Source organism: Pseudophryne corroboree, chromosome 8, assembly GCF_028390025.1.
Source record: "Pseudophryne corroboree isolate aPseCor3 chromosome 8, aPseCor3.hap2, whole genome shotgun sequence".
NCBI classification, from domain to species: Eukaryota; Metazoa; Chordata; class Amphibia; order Anura; family Myobatrachidae; genus Pseudophryne; species Pseudophryne corroboree.
Genome location: NC_086451.1, coordinates 449,232,100 through 449,259,936, shown reverse-complemented (window position 1 = coordinate 449,259,936; position 27,837 = coordinate 449,232,100). Strand labels below are relative to the sequence as shown.

General features: G+C 45.4%; 1 protein-coding gene across 1 annotated transcript; it reads right to left on the bottom strand.

The window, feature by feature from the left end:
* Window positions 1-10: 10 nt before the first annotated feature.
* Window positions 11-26,636, bottom strand: LOC134949573 (SMH class II histocompatibility antigen, beta-1 chain-like). Its single transcript, XM_063938231.1, has 4 exons — window positions 26,355-26,636; window positions 5,977-6,090; window positions 5,059-5,091; window positions 11-3,639 (listed from the first exon to the last, which is right to left on the bottom strand). The coding sequence occupies exons 1-4, from the start codon at window positions 26,611-26,613 to the stop codon at window positions 3,623-3,625; spliced, it is 423 nt and encodes a 140-aa protein (XP_063794301.1). The 5' UTR covers window positions 26,614-26,636; the 3' UTR covers window positions 11-3,622.
* Window positions 26,637-27,837: the final 1,201 nt, after the last annotated feature.

The window sequence follows — 27,837 nt, the reverse complement described above, 5'->3', positions numbered from 1 at the left end:
AATCAATAACTCAAGGACCAGGTTTATTATAAGAAACAGACATTATGTAATGGCTCCAAAACATACAGGCAGATTTATTCACTTATTGATTATCAATCACTTTCAGCTCTATTCTACGTAACATCATATACTGTAGAATCAATTTAAATAAAGCACAAAGTTATTGGCATTTCTTACAAAGATTGTTAGGAGACTTCAGTCCCTATCGTGACCAGGCTTCTAAACACAGAGCATTTGTCTTCCTAAAATTTATACCTGAAAGAAGTAGCACGTGTGGATTGTGGGCAGATTATTTCAACCATTAATATGGGACCAGACCAACTAGAGATGACTTGTCTTATTTTCAACTTGTTTAGTGTGAACATACCAGATAAATAAGGGAGAGGCTCACGCTGATTCAGTGCACACTGTAAGTACTTGCAGATGTATTGCAGCAGTTTAGTGATACACCACTCTACTAGACGTGATCCACACGTAATCATGAGTTAATCCCCATACGCACTAGATGAGAAAATAAGATATTGCTCAGAAGGGCCAATCTGAGTGAAATTTGTACCATCTCGTCTAGTGTGTACACTCAATGTCATTAACTATACGCGCTCCCGTGCATCGTTAATGACCTCCTCCCTCGTCTGAACAGTACAGACAAGCCAGGACCTCGTTAATGAGGGCTATTAAGCGGCCCCTGCTCCCCCACCGTCGCACACTCCCCGCCATCGGCAAGTGTGTATGCAGGGCCGGATTAAGGTCCACTGGGGCTGAAAATTATCAAAGGGCCTATTGTGAGAAGTTGAGGAGGTGTGGCTAATGTTATGTGGGTGTGGCCAGTGACATACAGGGATGTACACTCTCTACACAAGAAGCCCCAATGTCTCCCAAAATATGTAAAAGTAGAAAAACAGCATCACTGTGAGGAAATAAAAAATATTATTTTAATTCTTATCCTTTATGGCTACCATGTGATCAGATGGGTAGTTAATCAACTTTATACTGTCGTGGTGATGGGCCTTTTTTTATCTGGGGCCTGGAGCTGTATCTCCATCCGCCCCATTGTTAATCTGGCCCTGTGTTATGCACTTGCCGATGCAGACACCGCGCCACTGCCAATATCGCTGGGTACACACATCGGCTAGTGTACCCAGTATTAGGCTGGGTGCACACTGGAGCCACTTGTTCCCTGCCCCACCGTCACGTCGACTGAGCGGCTGATTAGGTAAGCATACACATTTACCAATCGGCTGTCGATATGCCGGTCTTCACATTACAGCTGGGCAGGCATTTGCATTTGTCTGTGAATGACATCGTTCACGGACAAATCAGGTATACACACCCACCGACCCGCTAGCGTTATATCGGCAATTCCATCGAACTGCTGATATCTTGCCCTGTGTACCCAACTTTGGGCATCTAACATATCTTGCAGTGTAGGAGTTAAACACAAAAGCAATATACACATCTTAAAAGTCTTGTTTGTATGTAAATCACAGTGAAAGCAGCCATTGTTTATGGATTTCACCAATGTTCCTGAGAATGCAGCCTATACATCTACTGTGAAATAGTGACATCATTGAGGCACAAGACACCTGGGGGTAAATTTACTAAGATGGGAGCTGTATTTAAGATGGGATGTTTCCCATAGCAACCAATCAGATTCCAGATATTATCTTCCAGAAGGTGCTAGATGGGATGTTTCCCATAGCAACCAATCAGATTCCAGGTATTATCTTCCAGAAGGTGCTAGATAAATATAAAGTAGAATCTGATTGGTTGCTATGGGCATCATCCCATTTTAAGTAGAACGCCCATCTTAGTACATTTACCCCCTGATGCCTCAATGGGGTCACTAGCTCCTAGTGAACAAATGGTCTAAATATTCTCAGTACACAACATGGCTGACAGGACCAAGGGGCCCTATACACGGGAGAGAAGTGTGCTGAGCGAACCGCTCAGCACACCTCTCCCGCCGTTCAGCACAGCGCGATGTGTGCTGAGCATACAGGGGGAAATGGGGGGGCGCTCATTTCATCCAGCGGGTGAAATGAGCGACCCTCTAGATTGGCCTGCGATAGCTATCGCTGTAGGGGGTACATACGAGTGATCTATGCTTAAAATCTAAGCAATCCAGTCAGATTGCTTAGATTTTAAGCATGGATCTCTCCGTGAGTACCCCCATTAAGAATCACTCTGCAGATAACACCGAAACCTATTTTGTTTAATAAGCCGCTATGATAATTAGCTGAAACAAGGTCACTTCTGAGAACTGGCCCTAACAGATACATGTAAATGACTGGAGGGGGCTGGCAGCTTCCAGCCTGGGGTAAGCGTGTGGCCTGTGGTGAGACAGCAGAAGTTGTATGTTTACAATAATAAGTATTTCATCAAAAGCAAAAAAGGAATTAGCCATGATTCTTTGGTGGCTGTATCCCCAGACTTGCCAACAGTTGCGAATGTCTCAGTAACAGGTTAATGACCTGGTGGAAAAGAACCATGGTCTCAACTAAACAGACATGGTGTAGGAGGACCAGGACTTGGCCAAATGTGGAAGTGGTTTGAATATATTGGGAGTTGGACCTCCTATATTCTGCTTTTAAAGTCTAGAATGATGACAGGTTAGCATCTACCTACATGATAGGCCTGACATAGCCAGTAACAATGTAATGTACTTGGCAGAAGTCTCAGGAAAGCATTATCACATAAAGCATCCTTGCTTATGAGATATGCGAGGGAACATCAGTGCCGGAATGACAGAACGGCTGGGGCAATTGCCCAGGGGCACCCACACATGACCATAGAGGCGGCACTATGGTATAACCTTTAATACAGTTGTGGGACTGTGAGTATTTGCACATTACTCGTTAATAACATCACCAGCATATCATATTGACAATGTAGTTCCCCTGGGGACCCCACAAACCTTATCCCGGCCCTGTAGCACTACTAACATTAATTTTTCTTTCTTGTCTACAAACCACCACCTGTACCTCCAACTGGTCATTCTTGTGGAACCTACACTATGCACACAGATATATGGAGCCTCATGTGCCAGGACGAAGCCTAGCACAGTGACTACAGGCCAGTGGGAGTGCCTGTTAGAGGTTTCTGTGTAGGAAGGATGGGGAGATTCATCAAAATGTGGAGAGATAAAATGAGAGATAAAAGTACCAAGCAATCAATTAATCTACACAGAGATTATATAGGGGATGCCCATTATAACACTGTTATTAGATTTGGTATTAATACAATTATCAATTAACACCGTGACGGGGGCAGAAGATTGACACTTACGCCCCCATTCCCACTAGCACAATTTTATTAAGATACTTCATAAGAATAATTTTTTAATACAAGATCCCTGGTAATGTCAAGTTTCCAAATTATGTATAATAGATATCAAGGGGGATAGATCTATATCATTTTACTTCTAGTTAGTAGCGCAGAAATGATTTACAGTGCACAATTTGCAGCTCTCGGTATTGTAGCAACAGCTGTGTTCCAGGAGAGAATCACTAGGTCAGTGCTGTCTCCAAAAGTAGATGATTCAAAATTCGCAAAGTAGAGGAAAGAAAAAATAAATAAAAATCAGCTAAAGTTGGAATTTCTTTAAATCCAGACGTTCTCCGGGTTAAGTGCCTATGAAATCTAAATGAACAAAAACAAAATCTTTAGGCTCTTGCATTATTCACTGCTTATTTTTTTAAACGCATATATATATATATATATATATATATATATATATATATATATATATATATATATCATATATAGTCATACATATAGAACATATTCCAGCAAAGGGACAGCATACTGAAAAACCGCTATTTTATAGACAATGGCGAACATCTAGTGTTTTGGATTCAGACATTCCCATGACCCCCTTGGGGTTGGGTACAGACATGATAATCATGCATACCGATTTCTGCGCGAGATTTACCCTTCAGCTAATTAGGAAATAAGTTTCATCAGACAGAGTAATAGGTCACATTCCAGATGCAAAAGTAGTTATACCACATATTAAGAGTGGACACATTTTCATTTATTATAAAAAACAAACAAATCAGTAACTGAGGATTCAGTAAATGCATAAGTAGAATTTGATATTTTATTTTTACTAGATGTTTTGGGAAGCGGCTTCCCGACAGACGGGATATTGGCAGTCGATATATAAACGCCGGGATCCTGAAGTAGGACGCAATGCTGGCGTCTAGATACGACGCCACTCGAGATACCATAGAAACATAGAATTTGTCGGCAGATAAGAACCACTTGGCCCATCTAGTCTGCCCCCTTTTTTTTTTTTTACATTATTTTTATCTCCAACCTTATTTGATCCTTATTTCTTTGTAAGGATATCCTTATGTCTATCCCATGCATGTTTAAATTGCTCTACTGTCTTAGCCTCTACCACCTCTGATGGGAGGCTATTCCACTTGTCCACTACCCTTTCTGTGAAACAATTTTTCTACAAATTTCCCCTGAACCTCTCCCCCCTCCAGCCTCAGTGCATGTCCTCGTGTCCTATAGCTTCTCTTCATTTGTCATATTACCGACAGCCGGTATCCCAATTGTCCTCACACCAAGACGCGCAGACGTCCTGCTGCGCGGGGGGAGGAGGGGTGGAGGAGGTTAGGTTTAGGCCGGAGAAGGGGGGTTAGGGTTATAGCAGGGCCAGGAGGGTTAGGATTAGGGTTAGGCACATAGAAGGGGAGGTTAGGGTTAGTCATCAAGCAGGGAGGGTTAGGTTTAAGCAGCGGGGAAGGGAGGAATAGGCACCAAGCGGGAAGGGTTAGGTTTAGGCAGCGGGGAAGGGAAGGGTTAGGGTAGGGGGAAGAAGAGGAGGGTTAGGGGGCTTCCTGGTGGCCTGTCGGGATTATTATGGACGGGATGCCGCTGTTGCCATACTGACATCCGGCACCCCGTCTATCTGCAATTCATACTGAACCCAATGTTTTTACCTATTCTGCATAACCACTGGCAAAAAATTATAAAAAAAATAAGTTTTTTTTCTTTTATTCACAGCGTTTTTTTTATACAAACAGAAACAAATACACAAAAACTTACGTTCGGTCTGTGGTCCACGGAATGAAGTTTGGGCTGAAAAAAAATAAATACAATAAAATAATTGAATTATCTAAAACAGGAGTCATATCCTAAATGTTCCTAATTTAAATTTTAAATACATAGTTCGCGCTATGCTGACGCTCTGCGTTGGCCTCACTCCTCTCCAAATTATTTGCAGAGTAAATTACATTTTTCTGACTATCTGTGGTCCTAATGCTTAGTGTGCACCTTCTTATTACTGCATAGCACTACAAGTCTCAGCATAGTAGCACCTCTTATTGGAATGGTTTCAGAGATGGACACAGTTGCAATAGTGTATTTTGTTGCAGCTGTTACTGCGTCTTTATGCTAATGCCTTTGCTTTTCCAATGACTGATCAAGATATCTTGCGTGCTGCCCAACTGGTCTGGAACCGACTACCTCTCCCTATCATACTCTTTTCCAGTATCTATACATTCAAATGAGCCCTGGGGACCAACTGCTTCATAAAAACCTATCAGTTCTCCTCATAACGCCTTACTCTACCTGTCTGGCCTCCCACCTACTTTTTCCCAGTTTACCCCTCCTGGTTTTACTCCCTCCCACATGGGCCAGGGTCTCATCTAGCACTATCCCTGTCACCGCTGCGCCTCTGGTTCAGTCTCCCATCCTCCACCAATGGCTCTGGTCTCCGATTATGATCTGCTTCAAATTTCTTCATGAAGTGACTGTACATTACTTGTTCTCGCTAACCATAATGAGTCGCTGCACCCTCACCCTCTACTTTCCCCCCACGTTACACCACTCTGCGCTTGATTTTATCATTTTCCTATAGTTATCCTTCAGTATGTATTGATATTAATTTATATTTTTTACCCCTGTACCACACTGTAAATACCTTGAAGCTCTATATAAATAAGATATAATAATAATAATTACCTTTCCGACCTCGTATGTACATAACCAGACCAACAACGATGAACACTGTTCCCAGAACAATTCCCACAATTCCAGTCACCACCTTGTTTCTTGCGGAATCGGACATCTCAGGCTCTAAACCAGGAGGAAAGCAGAGAAAAAGGATAATCCATGAGGAAAATTCTCCTTTATTAGGCTGATTTAAAAATAATTTGGGCAAGTGTCAAGTACATAACTTTTCATGTAGAACTACAAGCACCAGTGAATAGACACTGTAAGAAACCCAATGCTGGGTTCACACTGGACAATAGGTCATTCGTATATAATCCTGGCTGTCGCCTCGTGTGTACACCTGATATGTCTGTGAATGACATAATTTACAGACAAATTGCGTCGGCTGTGCAGAATGGCAGCTGTGATATATCATTTACTGTACATCTGCCTGCGCATACACAACCAACTGACAGACCCACATGCTGGTCACAGGAAACTGTTAAATGATATCAACATGATGCTTCCTCTGGCCAGACATATCGGTCGGCTGATTGGTGGGTGTGTAAGCACAGGTACTTACTTACCAAATCAGTCGGTGGGTCGTCCAAACGGCTGATCAATTAGCCAAGTGTGTACTCCCCATAACTATTTTTATAAAGGTGGGTTAAAAATGATACATTAAAATGATTTAATTCAGGAGGATAGGGGAGTATTTGGTAAAATCAATAAGAAATGGCCACAAAATCTTACAAAACAGGAAAGGAATGACTTGAAAGACTTAAAAGGAGAATAAAGAATGGATCATTAGGCCTGCTGATAAGAGGGGCGGGATTGTACTTATGAAATCAGACGGCAACTGGATGAGAACACGTAAAATTAAGAGGGGACCTTACACATTCTGGTGGGGGCCAGAGGATGGTCTCATGCTCACAGAGCTCCCATCTTCTGCTCCCCAGTCACCATCACCCTGCTCCATGGGTTACAGCTGAAACCAAGTTGGAAAAAGGACCTCTGACGTCACCAGGGGAGGAGCAATGTCACCGGGGGAGGAGCCATGCCTGAACAAGGTACCCGAAATGTACCCTTGCGGGCTCGCTTCGCACGCCACCGGGTTACTAAAGGGAGTAGTTGGTGGCGTGGATAGTAGAAGAACTATCCCGCTGACCTTGCTCCTACCTTTCACGTCAAGAGGTCCTTTCTCCAACTTGGTTCTAGCCTCTAACACTGCCCTACCCAAGGACCTGCTCCTTGCTGGTGTTAATGAGAAGGCTGAAGAGATCCAGCTATCGTCACTTCCCCACCGCCTTCATGGGTTCATTACAGACTATTTCTACTTCACTGTTAGTTTACTTTCCTTCCCCCATACACACATTTGTCATAATCTTGATCTGTAGTTTTAAGAACCTTTTGTTCACTTATGTTTTTAAGTGTGCTGGATTGTTTTTGCCCCCTGCTGATACTGCCATGTTCTCCCCCCCCCACCAACACACACACTGTATGCTATAACTATGTACTGTACCTCCGCAATGCACCCCAGATGGTTTGCCCACAGGTAGGATGTGCTTCATGTGGATCTTTCCGTACATGACATATCATACTACTACACACGTGTCAGTCTTCAGATATATGCGTTGGGCCGCAGCACCCCCAGTGACTTACCCCTAGCGGCCACCCCAGGTGGGTTAGGGTAAATTAACTACCCCATCCCCTGTAGGCATTCTAAAAGTCGGAATGCTGCGGACAGTCATGACCAGCAGCATTAGGCATTACACCCAATAAATCCCATCTTAAAGATACCAGTGATGTAATTACTCTCTTGAAAGAAATTAAATGGGAAGAGAGCTGACTTTTAGTAAAGGCAGATGTCATAATTGAGGATACAACATGGTAGAGGTCATGACACAATTTTTATACCATAATGAACGGACTAGTGATATATATATATATTTTTTTTAAAGGCTATCATTATTTTATTCTTTGTAATAGTTCTTTTCATTTTAAGGAATACTTTCACCTACAAAAGAAAAGTACTGCGATGGGAACTAAGTTTGCCCCAAGTTATATAAATATTTTTAAATGGTTACTGGGAGTCACAGCAGATTTGGACCAATAACCCATATGAGGTGAACCTGATATCCTGCAATAGGTATATAAATTAAATTGTATTCATTTAAAAGATTTTAAACAATTTTAAAAAGAAAGATTATTAATCTTTTATTTTTATTAATTACTTAGACCTAAATATATATATTGAAAGGTGTACTATTAAATTTAAGCTCTACCAGGATTCCATATACTGCAGATCCAAGAAGTTGTCATAACAACCAGCTAAAAGCTTTCCCCGAAAGGCCAATTAAAAAAACCTAAGAGCGGTATCCTATTACATGCAGTGTTTTACCACACAGTAAAAACAGGCTTTTTAGGGCTATCCAATTACAGACCATTTTTACTGTGCGATAAGTTCCTGTACCCATGTGTTATCGGAAGAAAATGGGTCTCCTGGGGCTGCTTATTGGGGATTCTGCTTTGCATGCCTCAGACACGTAAAGCAAAATCCCTTATAAGTGGCGGCTGATGGGGCTAATTGGATAGCCCCAGGAAAATCCATTAGCTGCAGCTAATTGGATAACTCCTCATGTCAGAATGGTACCGATATTGTTTTCCCCAACAAGGTAAAAGTACATTGATTATCCCTACAGCAAAAGAAAACACAGCTATTTCAATTTTGCTTACATTTCAACATTTTAATTATCAGCATTGTTTTAGAGGGAAAACGTTACAAAAAAAAAAAAAAAAAAACATTTTAAAGCTTCAAATTTAAACACAAAATTTGTTAATGCAATATCACCTCCCACTACATGCAAAGTGGTACCTAAAGGGTCTTACATATGTGGGACACTGTTGATGCACGAAAATAAAAAGGAAGGCACTAAGAAAATTATGGAAGTCAATATTAATGTATATAAACATAGAACTTATTACCTGCAAGTCAAAGACTGTAATTTTATTGAGTGTGGGAAGTGTTATATTGGAACATAAAGGCCATTAAAAGTAAGAATGAGTAAACATCTTAGAAATATTTAGCAGGTTCCACCCACCCACGCTTTACCAGAACATTTTATAGCTATACCAGACTAACTTCTTGCACATACAGTAAATACATTTGGTCTTCTTAAGTTGGTAAGGGGCAATTTCGAGGTTCAAAGACTTTGCCAGTGAACTGGCTAGACCAATTGTTCTCAAACTGTGTGCCGTGGCAATCTAGGGTGCCACAAGGTTCTTGCAGGGTTGCCCTGGGTTGGTGGTCCAGGACCAATTCAAAGTATTTGTGGTCAATGTAATAAGCAAAACCAGTTCTGGTGGCTGCCAATCAAACTATGTGGACAAACAGAAGCAAATCCTGTCCCTCATCACATAACTGTGCCTAAGAATTACGTATAAAAACACAATTTACTTAATTCAATATTTCTTTCTAAATTTCTCAAAAATAAACTTTTTGCCTAGGGGTGCCGTGAAAAAAAAAATCTGATACTCTAGTGCACCCACTGGGCTAGACATTAAATTCAATTATATGAAAACATTAGCACAAGTCCTTATGGAGACCTTTAGGTGCTAAAGTGCTTTTTAAATTGAAGGTTTTTTTTCATATTTGGTAAAGTTATTGACTAGACACCAAAAACAAGGACTCAAGTGATCACAATTCTAAAGTGACGTCACACACAGCTTGTGGGACGCAAGCAGACGTACCACCACAGAATACCCGATAAGCATATGTCTGGGTATTGGTTGAACAGGCCCCAATTCAGATGTGGACAGAGGTGCGACATGTAGCGCAAAGTAGAGATGCTCACCTATCGCTGCATTAACATATTAGTGCTATTGCTGCTGCTTACTGTACATGGAAGCAGCAGATATCGCACCAGTGTCCACATCTGAATCAAGCCCATGGTTAGCTCTCAACTCTCCCACACTGGGGATAAAATGCATTGGAGGTTGGAGGTTGAAGTGCTGTTTACAGTTGGAAGCTAGGCACCATGACACCTACAGATAACCACTACAGGACTTTGATTAAACCCTGGTCATCCTCATAGTATCTGTGCAACACATATTTCACTTTAACATCTGGTAGGAACAGATTCTGGCTAATACATGTTTTCGGTTCTCAGTCTTTATGCATGTTTATGTTTTTAAATCAATTGTGTAAAAATGGTTATGTACTATTGTACCCTTTTCCATTTTCACGGAAGATGTGATGTGAGAACAGTACTGAAGAAAAGGTCGATATTTTAAACTTGAGAAACAGACTCAAACTGGCTGCCAAATCTTTAGATAAAGCCAAAGAACAGGAGTATTGTGCAAGCAGTGGAGTGAATGATGCACCAATGTACACTGCAAATTGTCTCGGGACTGCTGGCAGACCCCATGATAAACCAGATACAACACATCAGTATAAACAAGACAACAATATTCCTAGGTAGCCACCATCTAAAGCACTGCCAATTCCTGTGAGGACTGCCAACAATGAATCGAAGGCTATGAGACACCCACCCCAGAGGTTTGTAGTTCCACCAAGAAAACCCCATCCTCCTAAGAAAGTGTTTGCTTCCAATGAAGCGAATGAGGCCATAGCAACGCACCAAAAGGAAAATTATTATATGGCAAACATACCAATACTGATCCCACCAGAAGCCAAACCGTACCTTTCTTAATCAAGCGGTGATGATATCAAAAGTAAAAAATAGCTTTGTTCCAAAAGGTAGAGGCACTAAGGCAGATACATAACTCATTATCTCCTGCCCCACTTTGAGGTACCCAAAATTCCCATTATGTGGCTATTGCAGATTTTGTTAGGGATGAAGATACCAGTAGCTTTAAAGAAGGGACAGTATTTGAGGTTCAGAAGAAGAGCTCCAGTGATTGGTGGAGTTCTTAGTGGGGGCCCATTCTGAGAGGGCCAATTATCTAAGAAAGAAACCATAATGCTCTGCTTGTCACTGTTCAATAGTCTCCAAGTTCATGTCTGTTTAATTAGTACAGTACATTTATTTATATATTTTTAGTTTTTTTTACATGTTTTTTTTTTAAATATACATTTTATTGTTTATTCACGTCTTTAGAAAAAAACAAAAAAACAAAAACCAAAACATACAAACAAACAGAGCAGCTTGTTTGCTAAACAGGGTTTAGGGCAGTTTTGGGCATGATCTGTCCTTCTGTTTTAGAGCTACAGCTCCCAGCAGGGTGTCAAACAACCAGCTACACCAATATACCATATAAATATACAGGATGGCATTGACGGTCAGTATCCTGACTGCATCCAAAATATAAGTGCCAGCCACTAACCACTATATATCAATGAAAGTAAAGTAAATATTACTACTTTTATTAAATGTTCCAAAGAAAAAAAAAAGCCAGCTGAACCAATTTTGTTTCAGTAGAAAGTCAAAATATACAGATAAAAAGGGGCCAATTCGATCGTTTTGGGAGTCTAAACAGGACTTTTAGACACCCCAAAAAATTGTCACTATTCAATTGTGTTTGGGCGCTTATGCACATCGCATCCAAACAGACTGGGTTTAGTCGCCTAAACTTCCTGCTTTGGGCGTCCAAACTTCCGTTTTCTACATTTTTCCCTCATACCTCAGAACACTGAAAGAAAAAAAAAAAAAAATTCAAGCCCAGCGGGTACTGAGCAACAATTGAATTGCTCAGTTTTGAGCCTCTGGTGGTAGCCGCAAGGAAAAACAATTATATTGGCCCCAAAGAGTCCATTATGCTGTAGTCCAGGTTGCTCTTAGGGGTGTTGCGGGCGTGTGCGATATAGCACAATGCCATGCGGTACACCGCCCTTCAGGACTGATGTCCTGTCAGCGGGGATCGGCTAAAAGTTTAAAACAAATTGAACAAAAAACCCTGGAGCTCCAGAGTGTACATCCTCTCCTGAGGGCACATTTTTCTAAACTGGCTGTAGGAGGTGGCATAAAGGGGAGGAGCCAGCACATCCTGTTTGAAGATTTAAATTGCACCGGCTCCTTTGGACCCCAATGTACTAAGTAAACCCCAGTATCCCTTATGGATGTTAGAGGGGGGGAAAAACTAAAAATCACATAATTTGGGCTTTTTTGTTCCTACAGTATTATTAACCTCAATAACACTAATTTTCAGTCATTTCCAGTCAATTTTGACTACCTCACAATACTGTTCATCAACATAGGCCAAAGCCTGGCTAAACTAAGCAACAGAGCAGCAGCACAAACACACGGCAGTTATTGGTTTAAATATGTTTTGCCAATTAGTAATAGATTAGCAATAACCAAACCAACTCGCAAGTACTTTCTAACAATATAACAAAGAAATTTAAGAACAATGGGGGTCATTCAGAGTTGATAGTTCGCTAGCAGTTTTTAGCAGCCGTGCAAACGTGTAGTTGCCGCCCACTGGGGAGTGTATTTTAGCTTTGCAGGAGTGCGAACGCTTGTGCAGCAGAGCGTCTGCAAAAACATTTTGTGCACAACAAGACCAGCCCTGTAGTTACCTATCGTGTGCATTGATTCTAACGAACGAGGGACGGCTTTTGACGTCACACACCCGCCCAGCGTATGCCCAGCCACGTCTGCGTTTTTACAGGCAAGCCTGCATTTTCCAAAACACTCCCTGAAAACGGTCAGTTGACACCCAGAAACGCACACTTCATGTCAATCTTCCTGCGATCGGCTGTGTGATTGGAACCATCGTAAGAAGCTTTGCAAAACCACAAAGCACTTTGTACCCGTACGACGCGCATGCGCATTGAGTTGCATACGCAAAATAGCCATTTTTTACACTGATCGCTACGCAGTGTACAACGGCAGCTAGCGATCAACTCGGAATGACCCCCGGTGTGTGAAAATAGGATTTTAATACCTACGGATAAATCCTTTTCTCTTAGGGGGTCGTTCCGAGTTGTTCGCTCGCAAGCTGATTTTAGCAGATTTACTCACGCTAAGCCGCCGCCTACTGGGAGTGAATCTTAGCTTCTTAAAATTGCGAACGACGTATTCGCAATATTGCGATTACACACCTCTTAGCAGTTTCTGAGTAGCTTCAGACTTACTCTGCATTTGCGATCAGTTCAGTGCTTGTCGTTCCTGGTTTGGCGTCACAAACACACCCAGCGTTCGCTCAGACACTCCCCCGTTTCTCCGGCCACTCCTGCGTTTTTTCCGGAAACGGTAGCGTTTCTTCGCACACACCCATAAAACGGCCAGTTTCCGCCCAGTAACACCCACTTCCTGTCAATCACATTACAATCACCAGAACGAAGCAAAAGCCGTGAGTAAAATTCCTAACTACATAGCAAATTTACTTGGCGCAGTCGCACTGCGGACATTGCGCATGCGCACTAAGCGGAAAATCGCTGCGATGCGAAGAAATTTACCGAGCGAACAACTCGGAATGAGGGCCTTAGTCCGTTGAGGATGCTGGGGATGCTTCAAGAACCATGGGGTACAGACGGGATCCACAGGAGACATGGGCACACTATAAGACTTTGAATGGGTGTGAACTGGCTCCTCCCTCTATGCCCCTCCTCCAGACCTCAGTTACAGGAAATGTGCCCAGGGAGACGGACATTTAGAGGAAAAAAATAAGAATTTACTTACCGATAATTCTATTTCTCATAGTCCGTAGTGGATGCTGGGGACTCCGTCAGGACCATGGGGAATAGCGGCTCCGCAGGAGACAGGGCACATCTAAAGAAAGCTTTTAGGATCACATGGTGTGTACTGGCTCCTCCCCCTATGACCCTCCTCCAAGCCTCAGTTAGGTACTGTGCCCGGACGAGCGTACACAATAAGGAAGGATCTTGAATCCCGGGTAAGACTCATACCAGCCACACCAATCACACCGTACAACTTGTGATCTGAACCCAGTTAACAGTATGATAACAAACGAAGTAGCCTCTGAAAAGATGGCTCACAACAATAATAATAACCCGATTTTTGTAACAACAACTATGTACAAATATTGCAGACAATCCGCACTTGGGATGGGCGCCCAGCATCCACTACGGACTATGAGAAATAGAATTATCGGTAAGTAAATTCTTATTTTCTCTAACGTCCTAGTGGATGCTGGGGACTCCGTCAGGATCATGGGGATTATACCAAAGCTCCCAAACGGGCGGGAGAGTGCGGATGACTCTGCAGCACCGAATGAGAGAACTCCAGGTCCTCCTTAGCCAGAGTATCAAATTTGTAAAATTTTACAAACGTGTTCTCCCCTGACCACGTAGCTGCTCGGCAAAGTTGCAATGCCGAGACCCCTCGGGCAGCCGCCCAAGATGAGCCCACCTTCCTTGTGGAGTGGGCCTTTACAGATTTAGGCTGTGGCAGGCCTGCCACAGAATGTGCAAGTTGGATTGTGCTACAGATCCAACGCGCAATCGTCTGCTTAGACGCAGGAGCACCCATCTTGTTGGGTGCATACAATATAAACAACGAGTCAGATTTTCTGACTCCAGCTGTCCTTGAAATATATATATTTTTAATGCTCTGACAACGTCCAGTAACTTGGAGTCCTCCAAGTCGCTAGTAGCCGCAGGCACCACAATAGGCTGGTTCAAGTGAAAAGCCGAAACCACCTTAGGGAGAAAATGAGGACGTGTCCGCAGTTCTGCCCTGTCCGAATGGAAAATCAGATATGGGCTTTTGTACGATAAAGCCGCCAACTCTGAAACTCTCCTGGCTGAAGCCAGGGCCAGTAGCATGGTTACTTTCCATGTAAGATACTTCAAATCTACAGATTTGAGAGGCTCAAACCAAAGAGATTTGAGCAAATCCAAAACTACGTTTAGATCCCACGGTGCCACTGGGGGCACAATCGGGGGCTGTATATGTAGTACACCCTTGACAAAAGTTTGTACTTCAGGCACTGAAGCCAATTCCTTCTGGAAGAAGATTGATAAAGCCGAAATTTGAACTTTAATAGACCCCAATTTTAGGCCCATAGACAATCCTGCCTGCAGGAAATGTAAGAATCGACCCAATTGAAATTCTTCCGTTGGAGCCTTCTTGGCTTCACACCACGCAACATATTTTCTCCAAATGCGGTGATAATGTTGTGCGGTCACTTCCTTCCTAGCCTTAATCAAGGTAGGAATAACTTCCTCTTGAATGCCCTTTTCTTTTAGAATCCAGCGTTCAACCGCCATGCCGTCAAACGCAGTCGCGGTAAGTCTTGGAACATACAAGGTCCCTGCTGAAGCAGATCCCTTCTTAGAGGTAGAGGCCACGGATCCTCCGTGAGCATCTCTTGAAGTTCCGGATACCAAGTTCTTCTTGGCCAATCCGGAGCCACTAGTATTGTTCTTACTCCTTTTCCGAATAATTCTCAGTACCTTTGGTATGAGAGGCAGAGGAGGAAACACATACACTGACTGGTACACCCATGGTGTTACCAGAGCGTCCACAGCTATTGCCTGCGGGTCTCTTGACCTGGCGCAATATCTGTCCAGTTTTTTGTTGAGGCGAGACGCCATCATATCCACCTTTGGTTTTTCCCAACGGTTCACAATCATGTGGAAAACTTCCGGATGAAGTCCCCACTCTCCCGGGTGAAGGTCGTGTCTGCTGAGGAAGTCTGCTTCCCAGTTGTCCACTCCCGGGATGAACACTGCTGACAGTGCTATGACATGATTTTCCGCCCAGCGAAGAATCCTTGCCGCTTCTGTCATTGCTCTTCTGCTTCTCGTGCCGCCTTGTCTGTTTACGTGGGCGACTGCCGTGATGTTGTCCGACTGGATCAACACCGGCTGACCCTGAAGCAGCGGTTTTGCCAAGCTTAGAGCATTGTATATCGCTCTTAGCTCCAGTATATTTATGTGAAGAGACGTCTCCAGGTCTGACCATACACCCTGGAAGTTTCTTCCCTGTGTGACTGCTCCCCAGCCCCGTAGGCTGGCATCCGTAGTCACCAGGACCCAGTCCTGTATGCCGAACCTGCGGCCCTCTAACAGATGGGCACTCTGCAACCACCACAGGAGAGACAACCTTGTTCTTGGTGACAGTGTTATCCGCTGATGCATATGCAGATGCGATCCGGACCATTTGTCCAGCAGATCCCACTGAAATGTTCGTGCATGGAATCTGCCGAATGGAATTGCTTCGTAAGAAGCCACCATCTTTCCCAGGACTCTTGTGCATTGATGTACTGACACAGTTCCTGGTTTTAGGAGGTTCCTGACAAGTTCGGATAACTCCCTTGCTTTCTCCTCCGGGAGAAACACCTGCTTCTGAACCGTGTCCAGAATCATTCCCAGGAACAGCAGACGTGTTGTCGGGGTCAATTGAGATTTTGGAAGATTCAGAATCCACCCGTGTTGCTGAAGCACTACTTGGGTTAGTGCTACACCGACTTCCAGCTGTTCTCTGGACTTTGCCCTTATCAGGAGATCGTCCAAGTAAGGGATAATTAACACGCCTTTTCTTCGTAGAAGAACCATCATTTCGGTCATTACCTTGGTAAAGACCCGAGGGGCCGTGGACAAACCAAACGGCAGCGTTTGAAACTGATAATGACAGTCTTGTATCACGAACCTGAGATACCCTTGGTGTGAGGGGTAAATTGGGACATGCAGATAAGCATCTTTTATGTCCAGGGACACCATGAAGTCCCCTTCTTCCAGATTCGCTATCACTGCCCTGAGTGACTCCATCTTGAACTTGAATTTCTGTATGTACAGGTTCAAGGATTTCAGATTTAGAATAGGTCTTACCGAACCGTCCGGCTTCGGTACCACAAATAGTGTGGAATAATACCCCTTTCCCTGTTGTAGGAGGGGTACCTTGACTATCACCTGCTGAGAATACAGCTTGTGAATGGCTTCCAATACCGTCGTCCTTTCTGAGGGAGACGTTGGTAAAGCAGACTTTAGGAACCGGCGAGGGGGAGACCTTTCGAACTCCAACATGTAACCCTGAGATACTATCTGCAGGATCCACGGGTCCACCTGTGAGCGAGCCCACTGATTGCTGAAAATCTTTAGTCGACCCCCCACCGCTCCTGAGTCCGCTTGTAAAGCCCCAGCGTCATGCTGATGGCTTTGTAGAACCCGGGGCGGGCTTCTGGTCCTGGGCAGGGGCTGTTTGCTTCCCTCTCTTACCCTTTCCTCTGCCTCGCGGTAGATAAGACTGTCCTTTTGCTCGCTTGTTTTTATAGGAGCGAAAGGACTGCGGCTGAAAAGACGGTGTCTTTTTCTGTTGGGAGGGGGTCTGAGGCAAAAAAGTGGATTTGCCGGCAGTTGCCGTGGCCACCAGATCCGATAGACCGACCCCAAAAAATTCCTCTCCTTTATATGGCAATACTTCCATATGCCTTTTGGAATCCGCATCACCTGACCACTGTCGCGTCCATAAACTTCTTCTGGCAGATATGGACATCGCACTTACTCTTGATGCTAGAGTACAAATATCCCTCTGAGCATCTCGCATATAAAGAAACGCATCCTTTAATTGGTCTAGAGTCAATAAAATACTGTCCCTATCCAGGGTATCAATATTTTCAGTCAGGGAATCCAACCACACTACCCCAGCACTGCACATCCAGGCTGAGGCTATTGCCGGTCGCAGTATAACACCAGTATGAGTGTATATACTTTTCAGGGTAGTTTCCAGCCTCCTATCCGCTGGATCCTTGAGGGCGGCCGTATCAGGAGACGGCAACGCCACTTGTTTTGATAAACGTGTGAGCGCCTTATCCACCCTAGGGGGTGTTCTCCAGCGCGTCCTAACCTCTGGTGGGAAAGGGTATAATGCTAATAACTTCTTAGAAATTAGCAGTTTTCTATCTGGGTTAACCCACGCTTCATCACACACGTCATTCAATTCCTCTGATTCTGGAAAAGCTACAGGTAGTTTTTTCACACCCCACATAATACCCCTTTTTGAGGTACCTGCAGTATCAGAGATCTGCAAAGCCTCCTTCATTGCCGTGATCATATAACGTGTGGCCCTGTTGGAAAATACGTTTGTTTCTTCACCGTCGACACTAGAGTCATCTGTGTCGGTACCCGTGTCGACTGACTGAGGTAAGGGACGTTTTACAGCCCCTGACGGTGTCTGAGACGCCTGAGCCGGTACTAACTGGTTTTCCGGCCGTCTCATTTCGTCTACTTACTTTTGTAATGTACTAACATTATCACGTAATTCCATAACTAAAGCCATCCATTCCGGTGTCGACTCCCTAGGGGGTGACATCACCATTACCGGCAATTGCTCTGCCTCCACACCAACATCGTCCTCAAACATGTCGACACACACGTACCGACACACAGCAGCCACACAGGGAATGCTCTAATCGAAGACAGGACCCCCTTAGCCCTTTGGGGAGACAGAGGGAGAGTTTGCCAGCACACACCAAAAACGCTATAAATGTATATAAACAACCCTAAAAGGTGTTGTTTTTGTTATAAGCGCTTTTAATATATATAATATCGCCAAATTATGCCCCCCTTCTCTTTGTTACCCTGTTTCTGTAGTGCAGTGCAGGGGAGAGTCCTGGGAGCCTTCCTCACAGCGGAGCTGAGCAGGAAAATGGCAATGAGTGCTGAGGAGAATAAGCTCCGCCCCCTTTTCGGCTGGCTTATCTCCCGGGTTTTGAGAAATCTGGCCTGGGTTAAATACATACATATAGCCTTAATGGCTATATGTGATGTATTCTTTGCCACTAAAGGTATTTAATATTGCTGCCCAGGGCGCCCCCCAGCAGCGCCCTGCACCCTCCGTGACTGGTCAGTGAGAAGTGTGAAGCAACAATGGCGCACAGCTGCCGTGCTGTGCGCTACCTTCATGAAGACTGAAGAGTCTTCTGCCGCCTGTTCCGGACCTCCGATCTTCAGCATCTGTAAGGGGGGTCGGCGGCGCGGCTCCGGGACGAACTCCAGGATGACCTGTGTTCCGACTCCCTCTGAAGCTATGTCCAGTAGCCTAAGACTCCAATCCATCCTGCACGCAGGTGAGTTGAAAATCTCTCCCCTAAGTCCCTCGATGCAGTGAGCCTGTTGCCAGCAGGACTCACTGAGATTTAAAACCTAAAAAACTTTTTCTAAGCAGCCCTTTAGGGGAGCCACCTAGATTGCACCCTGCTCGGACGGGCACAAAAACCTAACTGAGGCTTGGAGGAGGGTCATAGGGGGAGGAGCCAGTACACACCATGTGATCCTAAAAGCTTTCTTTAGATGTGCCCTGTCTCCTGCGGAGCCGCTATTCCCCATGGTCCTGACGGAGTCCCCAGCATCCACTAGGACGTTAGAGAAAGATTTATTTAATTATTTTAAACGAAGGCGAGATACAACCAGCTCACACCACACAACATGACATTAAACAACAACGCATGCAACGGCATGACCAACAACAGTCACAGATTGACTGAACTCAACGCAACATGAGCGTAACTATAACCAAACTGCAGATACAGCCTGCACTGGGACGGACGCCCAGCATCCTCTACGGCAGGCTTTTTCAACCAGTGTGCCGTGGCACACTAGTGTGCCGCGACCAGTTGCAAGGTGTGCTGCGGAGCCACAGCAGCTTCCTGCACCTTCAGAGTGAACTGTTGGCCTGGGCTCTTCTTAGAGGATCAGTCGTGCTCTGGCCGTGACCTATGCCTTCAAGACGCGGCGGTGTGATATCATAGGTCACGGCCGCCGCGTCTCACCACCCAGCCAGCCCACCCACTTGCATATGCATCTTCCAGTTCCTGCTTGCATACACAGCCTTCTTTGCTCACCCACATCTACACCTGCCCGCCCACCCGCTGCTCAGTATTCACAGAACTCCACAATGAACAACCCCCTCCACTGAGGGACAGGGAGGAGGACAGCTGACCGGTAATATTTGTTATGTTATTTCTCCTGTGGGGTGCAATAGGATTTATGTGGGAAGAGTAAGGATTTATGGATTTTTGTGGGGAGCAATGTGATTTGTTTTTTCTGTGTAGGCCAATGTATGTGTGGATTTATTTTTTTTTACTGTGGGGGAACTGATGCGCCTTGGCAATTTTAAAATATTGGTCGGTGTGCCGCAAGTAAAAAAAGGTTGAAAATCACTGCTCTACGGACTAAGAGAAAAGGATTTACCGGTAGGTATTAAAATCTTATTTTCTCATACGTCCTAGAGGATGCTTCAAGAACCATGGGGTTTATACCAAAGCTCTAGAACGGGCGGGAGAGTGCGGATGACTCTGCTGCACCGATTGACCAAACGAGGTCCTCCTCAGCCAGGGTATCAAACTTGTAACTTCGCAAAGGTGTTTGAACACGACCAAGTAGCAGCTAGACAAAGTTGTAACGCTGAGACTCCCCGGGCAGCCGCCCAAGATGAGCCCACCTGTCTGGTAGAATGGGCTTTCACCGATTTCGGTAACGGCAATCCTGCCGTTGAATGAGCCTGCTGAATCGTATTACAAATCCAGCGCGCAATAGTCTGCTTAGAAGCAGGAGCCCCAATCTTGTTGGGAGCCCACAGGACAAACAGAGCCTCTGTTTTCCTAATCTGCGCCGTTCTGGCGACATAGATCTTCAAAGCTCTGACCACATCGAGAGACTTTGACTCCGCCAAGGCGTCAGTAGCCACTGGCACCACAATTGGCTGGTTAACATGAAATGATGAAACGACTTTTGGCAGAAATTGTTGACGAGTTCTCAACTCCGCTCTATCAGCATGGAAAATCAAGTAGGGGCTTTTGTGAGACAAAGCTGCCAACTCAGACACTCGCCTTGTAGACGCCAAGGCCAACAACATGACCACTTTCCAAGTAAGGAATTTTAACTCAACCTTGCGCAAAGGTTCAAACCAATGTGACTGCAAGAATTGCAACACCACATTAAGGTCCCATGGTGCCACTGGGGCACAAAGGGAGGTTGGATGTGCAGCATTTTACGAAGGTCTGAACTTCTGGAAGGGAGGCCAATTCTTTTTAAAAAAGATCGATAAGGCCGAAATCTGTGTTTTAATAGAGCCTAACTTTAGGCCCGCATCCACACCTGCTTGTAGGAAATGGAGCAAACGTCCCAGGTGAAATTAATCCGTAGGAGCCTTCTTGGATTCACACCAAGACACATATTTTCTCCAAGTACGGTGGTAATGCTTTGCTGTTACTTCTTTTCTAGCCTGAAGTAGTGTAGGAATGACTTCACTGGGGATACCCTTTCGGGCTAGGATTTGGCGTCAAACGCAGCCGCGGTAAGTCCTGATACACGCACGGCCCCTGTTGTAACAGGTTCTCCCAAAGAGGAAGAGGCCAGGGATCTTCTACGAGCAACTCCTGAAGATCTGGATACCAGGCCCTTTTTGGTCAATCCGGAACAATGAGGATCGCCTGAACCCTTGTTCTTCTTATAATTTTTATCACCTTTGAAAGTGGAGGGAACACATAGACCAACTGAAACACCCACGGTGTCACTAGGGCATCCACCGCTATCGCTTGAGGGTCCCTTGACCTAGAACAATATCTCTGAAGTTTCTTGTTGAGGCGGGACGCCATCATGTCCACTTGAGGAACTGCCCAATGACTTGTCACGTCTGCAAAGACCTCTTGATGAAGACCCCACTCTCCTGGATGGAGATCGTGTCTGCTGAGTAAGTCTGCTTCCCAGTTGTCCACTCCTGGAATGAATACTGCCGATAGAGCGCCGGCATGTTTTTCCGCCCAGTGAAGAATCTTCGTGGACTCGGCCATTGCCGCTCTGCTCTTTGTTCCGCCTTGGCGGTTTATGTATGCCACTGCTGTCGCGTTGTCTGACTGAATTAAGACCGGCAGACCTCGAAGAAGATGTTCTGCTTGCAGTATGCCGTTGTGGATGGCTCATCATTCCAGAATGTTTATGTGTAGACAAGCTTCCTGGCTCGACCACTTTCCCTGAAAGTTTCTTCCCTGTGCGACTGCTCCCCAGCCTCGGAGGCTTGCATCCGTAGTCACCAGGATCCAATCCTGAATCCCGAACCTGCGTCCCTCCAAAAGGTGAGAACTGTGCAGCCACCACAGAAGGGAAATCCTGGTCCTGGGAGAAATAATTATTTTCCGGTGCATGTCCAGGTGAGACCCGGACCACTGGTCCAACAGGTTCCACTGAAACACCCTGGCATGGAACCTGCCATACGGAATGGCCTTGTAGGCCGCCACCATCTTCCCCAGCAACCGAGTGTAGTGAAGAACTGACACCTTTGCCGGTTTCAGAATCTGTTTTACCATGTTCTGCATTTCCAGAGCTTTTTCCACTGGAAGAAAAACTCTGCAATTCTGTATCCTGAATCATACCCAGGAACGACAGCCGTGTCGTTGGATCCAACTGTGATTTTGGCAAATTTAGGAGCCAACCATGTTCCAGAATCGTCAGTGAAAGAGCAACATTCTTCAACAATTGTTCCTTGGACCTCGCCTTTATGAGATCATCCAAGTACAGGATAATTGTGATTCCCTGCTTGCGCAGGAGAACCATCATTTCCGCCATTAATTTGGTGAAAATCCTCGGAGCCGTGGACAGCCCAAACGGCAACGTCTGAAATTGGTAATGACAATCCAGCACAGTAAATCTCAGGTAAGCCTGATGTGGAGGATATATGGGGACATGCAAGTAGGCATCTTTTATGTCGACCGACACCATAAAATCTACCTCCTCCAGACTGGAGATCACTGCACGTAGAGATTCCATCTTGAACTTGAATTTTTTGAGAAAGAAATTGAGGGATTTTAGGTTTAGAATCAGTCTGACTGAGCCATCCGGCTTTGGGACCACAAACAGGCTCGAATAAAAGCCTTCCCCCTGTTGAGCAGGGGGTACCGTGACAACTTGATTTTGACACAACTTTAGTATCGCAGCGCTTACTATCTCCCTTTCTGGAAGAGAAGCTGGCAAGGCCGAATTTAAAAAAATCGGTGAGGGGGCACGTCTTGAAACTCTAACTTGTACCCTTGGGTTATTATTTCCAGTATCCAAGGATCGAGGTCCGAGTGCACCCAGACCTGACTGAAGAGTTTGAGACGTGCCCCCACCGGTGCGGACACCCACAGAGGAGCCCCAGCGTTATGCGGTGGACTTGGTAGAAGCCGGAGAGGACTTCTGCTCTTGGGAACTTGTCTGTGACCTTTTTCCCCTTCCTCTCGCAGCAAGGAATGAGGACCCACGTCCTTTTTTGAATTTATTGGGCCGAAAGGACTGCATCTGATAGTGGGGCATTTTCTTCTGTTGTGCCGACACATAAGGTAAAAATGACGACTTACCCGCGGTAGCCGTAGACACCAGGTCAGTGAGGCCGTCGCCACAAGACCCTACCGTTAAACGGTAGAGACTCCATCGCCTTCTTAGAGTCAGCGTCAGCATTCCATTGATGAATCCACAGCGCTCTTCTCGCTGAGACTGGCATGGCATTGGTTCTTGATCCCAGAAGGCCAATATCCTTCACAGCTTCTTTTAAATATGCTGCAGCGTCCCTGATGTGACCCAGAGTCAAAAGCACACTATCCCGGTCTAGGGTATCTACCTCAGATGATAAGTTATCTGCCCACCCACCTTTCAACAGCGCTACTCAACCATGCCGCAGCAACGGCCGGCATGAGTAACGCCCCCGTAGTGACATAAATGGATTTTAGTGTATTTTCCTGCTTACGATCCGCAGGGCTGCCATGTCCGGTGACGGGAGCGCTACTTTTTTGGAAAGACGCGATAAAGCTTCGTCTACCGTGGGGATTGACTCCCACCTTTCCCTATCCCCAGCAGGGAATGGATATGCCACTAGAATTCTATTGGGAACATGAATCCTTTTGTCAGGATTTTCCCAAGCATTTTCAAAAAGTGCGTTCAGCTAATGATAGGGAGGAAACGTTACCTCAGGTTTCTTTCCTTTATACATACAGACCCTAGTATAAGGAACAGCAGGGTCCTCAGTGATATGTAATACGTCTTTTATCGCCATAATCATGTACTGAATACTCTTAGCCAGTTTCGGATGTAATCTGTCATCACTATAGTCGACACTGGAATCAGAGTCCGTGTCGGTATCTGTATCTGCTATCTGGGTAAATGCACGTTTCTGTGACCCCGAAGGGGTCTGGGTCTGTGACAAAGCATCTTCCATGGATTTCCTCCATGTCTGGTTCTTAGACTCAGATTTATCAAATCTATTAGCCAACTTAGTCACATTTGCGTTTAAAACACTCAACATATTCACCCAATCCTCCGTCGGCGGTGCAGACACTGCCACTCTCACAGAACTGTCTGTCCCCACTCCAGCCTCCTCCTGGGAAGAGCATTCAGCCTCAGACATGTCGACACACACACACACACACACACGTACCAACAGCCACAACTACACTGGGGCTATAGGAGACAGACCCACAGTAAAGCCTGCCAGAGAGACACAGAGAGAGTTCTGCCAGTTCACACCCAGCGCCTATCCCGGTACTGAAGCAAGTAACCCAGACTGCCCAGACCTGCAATCGCTTTTACATATAATAATAAATCACCAAATCGCTAGTGCCGTGCCGCCCCCCGTTTTGCACCCTGTTACTAGCACAGCAGCGTGGAGGTCAGGGCCAGCGTCTCTGCAGCCTTCTGTGAAGAGAAAAATGGCGCTGGTCAGAGCTGTGCGGGCTAAGCCCCACCCACTACATGGCGCGCTTCAATCCCGCTCAAAAATCTTTATACTGGCGGGGGTCCCTTAACTAGTGCCTGGGCACTATGTCCTATGCCAGTGGTGTTTGAGGTCCCCCATGCTGCCCAGGGCACCCCCCCCCCCTGCGCCCTGCAGTGCCGTGATCGGCATGGGAGCATGGCGCGCTGCGCGGTACCTCAAATGCGTGTTCTGCCATCACTGAAGTCTTCTGATCTTCTTCATACTCACCCAGCTTCTGTCTTCTGGCTCTGTGAGGGAGGTGACAGCGCGGCTTCGGGAACAAGCAGCTAGGCGTACCAAGTGATCGAACCCTCTGGAGCTAATGGTGTCCAGTAGCCTAAGAAGCAGAGCCCTTGAACTCAGAAGAAGTAGGTCTTCTTCTCTCCCCTCACTCCCAAGATGCAGTGAGCCTGTTGCCAGCAGGTCTCCCTGAAAATAACAAAGCTAACAAAAGTATTTTTCTGAGAAACGCTGGAGAGCTCCTCAGTGTGCATCCAGTCTCACTGGGCACAGAATCTAACTGGAGTCTGGGGTAGGGGCATAGAGGGAGGAGCCAGTTCACACCCATTCAAAGTCTTAAAGTGTGCCCATGTCTCCTGAGGATCCCTTCTATACCCCATGGTTCTTGAAGCATCCCCAGCATCCTCTAGGACGTATGAGAAATATCATTGCTCTAAAGTAGCAGTAGTTAAAAAGCAGAGAGAAAAAAACCCCTAATCCATGTGTAAAATAGCAACAGCAGACTTGGATGCCCCTTACACCAGCACATGCCTATTCTCAGTGCCCAATCTGAACCTCCCTCCTGGGGACCCTGGGTCACTGATGACTGGCACTCTATGCCCACGTAAAGCCTCACCAATCAGCATTTTGTTAAGCAGCTCCCCAAAATTTCCCCGACCATTTAAACAGAGTTCCGTAACGGCGGGATAGAGTGCAGATCGGATACAGTGTGCACCAGATATAGTGCAGGTCAGGTGTCAGTGCGGATACAGTGAGTGTCCGATACATTGCGGGATACAGAGCAGGTTGGATACAGCAATAGTACATTAACTGTGACAGGGGGTGCCAGCAATGTGCTCTGCGACGGCGGCGGGGTTAGTGGCTCCTGTGCAGCCCATTGAAGTCTATGGGTAAATGATTATAGGCTGAGAGCCATAACAGACGGCTCTCAGCCAATCAGCAGTCAGGCCAGTGAATTCACAACCCGTGAGATCGGACAGTGGGATCACAATGTTTCGACTCTGCTGTTAGGGATCTGGGGCAGGCAGAGATGTGAGCTGAGGCTCGGATCGCATCGGATCTTGGAAGTTCGGTTTCCTTGGAAACCGAACGGCTCATCTCTATTCCTAAACGGTAGTAACTATTTGGTCAAAAATAAAACACAAACGTTACAGTCGGGAGAAGATCGTCATCTGGCCAATGTTAAGATCTTACCACATAATTCACTTGCCCTACCATGGTCACAAACATTGAGCATGATATCAGTGAGTTGAGTGGGACTCAGTGAAATGGGTTTGCACTACCCTTTAAGGAAGGTTCATATGTCGCTTTCTTGCAGGTTTATTAGGCAATCATAAGCATCAGCCTATGACCATTCTAGTTATATATTTTAGAACAAATCTAGAGTATTTTTTTTTATTGTATGTTGAACATACATTCGTTACTAAGGTGCTTTCCTTTATCATTACTAGCAGCCGCGCGTTTTTACTCCTCCCTACATTCGGAATTTATAGGTAAGTGGCAACATAAAGCACTTACTCCAGGTCACACGAAATGGGGACGTCAGACTCATGTGATGAACCTCGCAGGTGTAATCGTCTCCTTTCTGAATCTCTGTCTCCAGCATCACATGGATTTGGGAAGTCCAATCTCCATTCTGAAAGAGCTCCGTAGACTGAACCTGATCAGTCTCCTCCTGGCCATTCCGGTACCATTTCACCTCTATCTCAGATGGGAAGAACCCAAACACATTACATATCAGCATGTGCTGCTCATTATCAGGGTCTTCATGCGGCATTAGGGACACTCTGACCGATGGTTTCACTGAAATAAAGAAAAATAGGTCATTGTGAGTTAATGGTCAATACATTGAGGCTCATATGCTGGATGGAACTCGCCTCTAAACCATAACATGCAACTCGCATTTTGCTTAGCTTGCAATGCTGGTTAGTATCTGCACCAGGTTTACTCCAGAAGAGATTCTCAAAGGAAAGGAGGTACTGTAGTAAGATGGTGCACTACCCAATATCTTATTTTAAATGGACAGCAAAATGTAACTTATCGCATGTTTATTTAAAAAAAATGTTAACTCCCTATTCCCCCACAAAATTGAAATGGCTAAATATTAAAAATACAAAAAATAGAAAAGAATTTGAGTTTAAAATGAAACGCAAGGGGCTGTTTGTATAGTCTTTGAAGCTTCTTATAGAGTTCTGTTATCCTCGATACTGTATAACCAGGAGTTAAAGGGGGGGGAACGAGGTGGTAGGGGGAACTAGTTCCACCCCCTCCATTGCCCTGCACAGTAAATCCAACAGAAAAACCTACCCCATTACCTACATCAACAGATGATACAGGTGGTGCTAGTGTTATTGATGAGCTGCAGCCACCTCTACCTTCCTCAGGTCCTGGTGGCTCCATGGTCGTCCTCCTCCATCTACAGCCCACCCCTCCTGGTACTCATACACGCTGTGTGTGTTGCACAGCATTGATCCCATCCTCGGGGCCCAGTGGCTTCCTTTTCCAGCATTGTATGCGATGTCATGCTGTCACCTCTGCTGAAGTCAAGAGCCATGAAGAGGAGCAAGCTCTGTGCATCTTGAAGACAAGGAGAGGGGGCTGGAGGGACGAGAGGGGTGGGGAAACTGCTGAAGGGATACAGGGCATGAAGCTGCTGGAGTGACCGAGGCAGAGATATGTATAAGCAGCACTACTGTGGTCATCATGTGTATAAGCAGCACTACTGTGGTCATCATGTGTAAGGGGCACTACTTCTGTGGGAATTGTATCTAAGGGGCACTACTGTGTGGCATAACATGTATAGAGGATACCATTGTGTAGTGCAATGTAAATAAAGGGCCCTACTAAGTGACGTAGCATGAATAAGGGGCATCACTACAGTATGCGGTGTAATGTGAATAAGATTGTGCTACTGTGTGGTATAATTAGAACTGGGGGTGCAATTATGTGACCATGCTGCTTCTTTGTGAGATCAATGTCCCTTTATAAAGTACGGAAGTAG